Below are 4,978 nucleotides of genomic sequence, written 5' to 3'. Positions count from 1 at the left end.
ATACAATAGCCCAATCAAGCTTACCTTTGTTGCTTCACTTGTATGTCTAGAAGAGTGTGATAAACATACACTCCATCAACTTGGGGGAAAGTGGATCACCAATCAAAGTAGGAGGTTGAACATCATCCTTTGTCCAATTCCTTAGTCTATATTTAATTGATATAAGGAGCTTTAATTTCAAAGATTGTTACATAGTTTATCAACTATTAAGAGATTTTTATGTTTTTTTTTAAACTCATGTATTTGTAACACTATGACATTTTAGTCATTATAAAAATCTGCTTATCCCCTTGTTAAGGAATCAATACAAGCAATTAAAGAAACCATACCATTTTTATAAGTCTATACGAGATGTCATCTATAATTCTAGTTTATGTGAACATGTGCCTAGCAAAAATAAGGAAGATTTTTTTTTTTTCTCCTAATTATTAGTGATGAGGATTCAATGATAAGTTAAATTTTCTTAAGTATTCCTTGTTTTGATGTTAATGACAACCATCTCCACACACAAAACTTACATAGGAATTAGTACAAATAGCTGTACAACCTGCTGCAGACAAAAACAATGCATCGGAACAAGAACAAGAGAGGAAAAACAGCAACAATGGCAATGGCAACAAGAAGGAGAGAGGAAAAACCAGGAAAAACATATTATATCCGGATAAAAATTGGGCATAACTCACACCAACGACAACAATCTGCGCGAGCCCAGAAGAAGAAACAAACGACTTACATTACGAGGGGGAGAAATTGCTTTGAGATTTCCAAATCGACGAGGAAAATACATTGATACCTGCACAACATGTCGCCATGCCCAACTGCATAAAGTCCCCATCTTTGTACAGAGCTCAAGCATTATTTGTGAGCCGTGGGATTCGAACTGCAGACCAAGCTGCATAATTCACGAGCCATGGGACTCGAACCGAAGACCACCAGGCATAATTAATGAGATGTGGGATTCGAACTGAAGACCAAGCTGCATAATTTTTGAGAGCCGTGGGATTCGAACCGAAGACCAAGCTGCATAATTTGTGAGCTGTGGGATTCGAACCGAAGACCACCAGGCACTAATTTGCGAATTGTTAAGTAAAAATGGGGTTGGACAGGGGAGACAACGCATGGCAGATGACGGCGGCGACCATCGTGGGAATGCAATCTGTTCCCGGGCTCGTAATTCTGTACGGAAGCGTTGTGAAGAAGAAATGGGCAGTCAATTCTGCTTTCATGGCGCTCTATGCATTTGCAGCCGTGCTGATCATGTGGATGCTTTTTGCCTACGATCTCTCCTTCAATCCGAATCCCAAAAATACTCTCATTCCCATGTTTTGGGGGCGCCCGGAGTTCTTGGCTCTCGGGCATAAACATCTTCTTGCAATATGGGGAACAACTAATTTGCCCAGCGCTACGAATGTGTTCTTCCAGTTCGTGTTTGCGGCCATTACGCTCATTCTGGTGGCCGGATCTCTGCTGGGAAGGATGAATTTCCAGGCTTGGATGTTGTTTGTGCCGCTCTGGCTCACCTTCTCCTACTCCATTGGAGCTTATACCCTCTGGACTGGATTTTTCCATTCCAAGCTTGTGGCTGTGGATTTTGCAGGAGGTTATGTGATCCATCTTTCTTCTGGGATTGCGGGCTTCACGGCTGCTTACTGGGTGAGTGGTATATACTAATTTATGTCCTCTTCGTTCCCTTTTCTCTTTTTCTTTTTTAAGCTTTTCGGTACATTATAGTGGTATAGGTTAGGGTTGCCATTGTATCTATAAGATCGATCTGTCAATATCCAATACAACTATTACACTTACATTTGTGTTTAAAGATCGACCCGTCAATGTCCGATACAACTACTATACTTACCGTTGTACCTAAAGATTGACCCGTTAATGTCAGATACAACTACTATACTTACAAATAATTGATGGAGTACTAACAAAATGAGTCTTTTTTCTATTTTAGTACATTTATGATTAAATAAGAGTCTTTTTTTCTCTCTCTTTTTCTTCTTCTTCTTTATCTCTTTTTTATTTTCATGGCACATCATAATGTTACAAGTTATGGTTGTCGTTGTATCCAAAGATCGACCACTCAATGTTTGTTATGACCACTATACTTGTACAACACACGAGGGTGTTAAGTTATGTCACAAATTCTGAAAGAGAATGCTATAGATTAGTCCAACACATAGAATATAAATTATGTGTAGTTGTTGTTAATGATTGATAGAATTCTAATAAAAAGGGAGTCTTTTATTTTATTTTAGGACATTTATGATTAAAATAACTATCTTATGACTCCAGTTGTTTTCGATCTGCTATCATCAAGATTAACTTTTCAATATGATTGACATAATAAATTAGACTGAGAGAAGAATAGATCTTGTGACCTTGGTTTCATAATTTCAAACCTTCCTTCTTTATCCAATCCCCACATGGAGTTTTGCATTTAAAAGACCTCTTCATCCATTCTATATATGAATATTTAATATATTTATTGCTATCCAATAATTCAATTATTCACAATTGGTTGACTTAAACATCACATACTAATGATTGACTCCTAGACTAAATATGTTAAAAATCAAAATTGACTAATTTTTTACAAGCTCAAATTGTTTCTCGCTAGCTGCCCATTAATAATTGATCCAAAGATTCAAATTATATTCTAGTACATTTCTGTCCATTAATAATTGATCATAAGATTCAAATTCTATTCTAATACATTTATGATTAGATAGTGACTTACAATTTCAGTCTCGTATCTTTGCTCATTCTAATGGATTTGTAAATCTATGATCAACCCATAATCTTTTAGATTCTAACATTGTTTTCTAATCTTCGTTGTGAAACTTCACTACTAAAGCTAAGATTGATTTTAACAAGATTAGAAACTTGAAAAGTAGATGTAAAGCTTTCAAGATAATATTATGATGCATACAATATAGTTTAATGGTTGACTTATATAGCCTTGAATCTTGTGGATTATTATATACAGGTGGGGCCAAGGTCAACTAGAGATAGAGAGAAATTTCCTCCCAACAATATGCTGCTAATGTTGGCAGGGGCAGGAATGTTGTGGCTTGGATGGTCAGGATTTAATGGAGGAGCTCCCCTTGCTGCAAATGAAATTTCTTCTTTGGCAGTCCTCAACACACATGTTTGCACCGCCACTAGTCTTGTCACTTGGTTATGCCTTGATATGCTTGTATTTGGAAAGCCTTCAGTCATTGGTGCAGTACAAGGAATGATCACTGGTCTCGTTTGCATCACTCCTGCCGCAGGTTATTGCCTTATAATACTCTTCCTAACTCTTCACACTTACTAATCAACACCCAAAATTAGGGTTAGGCCTAGCTAATTTCATTGTTTTGTTAGATTTTTTTATTTTTTTTCTCAATTCAGATGTACTGATAGATAAATTCTTTTGAACAACTCACTGTTCATGAACTTCGGCAGCATCATCTAGATGTAACGAATGTTATTTGTTCTTATGAAAAATGAGTTCTTTTAAGACCACATCATCTAAATATAACAAACATTATTTGTTCTTATGAAAGATGAATTCTTGTAAGCGACATATTCCTCATGAAATGTGGATAAATGAATTTTATAACAATATTTAGCTTTCTCCTACTGATGAAGATGGTTTCTCTTGCTATTAATTGCAGGGGTGGTGGAAGCATGGGCAGCCATGGTGATGGGATTACTTGCTGGCAGCATTCCATGGACGACAATGATGATACTTCACAAGCGCTTCTCTTTTCTCTGGATGGTGGACGACACATTAGGAATGCTCCACACTCATGCTGTGGCAGGGCTTCTTGGGGGCATTCTTTCAGGCGTCTTTGCCCACCCCACCTTGTGTGACACGTTCTTCTCAGATGATCCAAAACCAATAGGCTTAATCTATGGAGCACGCCACTATGAGAATGACAATGGGCGTTTTCAACGATCAGGTCCAAGGCAACTGGGTATACAAATCTTAGCCGCATTGTTCATCATTGTTCTCAACGTTGTTGTGACGAGCATCATATGCCTAGTGATCCAAGTCATTGTTCCTCTTCGCATGTCTGATGAGGCACTAGATGTTGGAGATGATGTGGCTCATGGTGAAGTGGCCTATGCCCTCTGGGGTGATGATGAAGCCCTTCAAATTAGTAAAATGCTTGAATTGGAGGACGTGCCCTCCAAATCCAACCCTTCTCCTTCTAAGATGGTCTAGTCATCCATTAGAGTGTATCTTGGACAAAATATCATGAGAAGATATATCTATCTGATTTGAGGTGAAATAAGTCAATTTTGACTATTTAACACTTTTAACATAGAAATCAAGTCTTAGCCAGTGATGTTTAAGCTGTCCAAAAGCTTAAGCCATCTAGAAGCGTTGTAGGTGATTTGGGTGTGTCATGTCCAAGTAGAGCAAAATAGTTGTTCTATGCTTGAACTTAGAATTGTCATGCAATTTCTTCCTTGCATTTCCAATGTTTATTTGTTGTTGTAACTACTATGTTTATGGTTTCTTTTTGTTATGATGAGTGGTTGTTGTTCCCTCTAAATAAAGCTATATGATGTTTATGATCAAATGACTTAAACATCAACTATGAAGGGTTATTCCTAGACTAAAAGCATTAAATTTTCAGAGTTTACCTATTTCTACAAGCTTAATTTCTTCCTTAGTGTGTAATGTTTAAGAGCGTCCATTCATGATGGAGGTGGATTTACATTTGAAGACAACTGAATAAAAAGTGTGAAATGTTGTAAAGGAGCAACACAACTTTTCATACTGTTGTCTTTGTTCTTGTCTTGACTAGCATTATAATCTTTGTTTTTGCTTTTAGGGTTTGTATTGGACATAATTTCAATTATGAAACTTGCATTATTCATTTGCCATCGCTTATGATATGTTGGCCATTGATTTTCGCCCTTAGTTAAGTTCTTCAATTGTATCTATTTCATCTCAAAAAATAAATTGAAAAATATTTCT

At 36.9% G+C, this 4,978-nt stretch overlaps 1 protein-coding gene across 1 annotated transcript; it reads left to right on the top strand.

Annotated features, from left to right (window-relative positions):
• Positions 1-493: 493 nt before the first annotated feature.
• On the top strand, positions 494-4,573 carry LOC149571450 (ammonium transporter 2 member 5-like). The gene is made up of 3 exons (XM_089809202.1): positions 494-1,653; positions 2,990-3,275; positions 3,663-4,573. Exons 1-3 carry the CDS (start codon positions 1,093-1,095, stop codon positions 4,214-4,216), a joined length of 1,401 nt encoding a protein of 466 aa, XP_089665328.1. The 5' UTR covers positions 494-1,092; the 3' UTR covers positions 4,217-4,573.
• Positions 4,574-4,978: the final 405 nt, after the last annotated feature.

Source organism: Cupressus sempervirens, chromosome 2, assembly GCF_028749045.1.
Source record: "Cupressus sempervirens isolate cs-2001-9-10 chromosome 2, ASM2874904v1, whole genome shotgun sequence".
NCBI lineage: Eukaryota > Viridiplantae > Streptophyta > Pinopsida > Cupressales > Cupressaceae > Cupressus > Cupressus sempervirens.
Note: the sequence above shows the minus strand (reverse complement) of the source record. Positions and strands in the feature narration are given on the sequence as shown.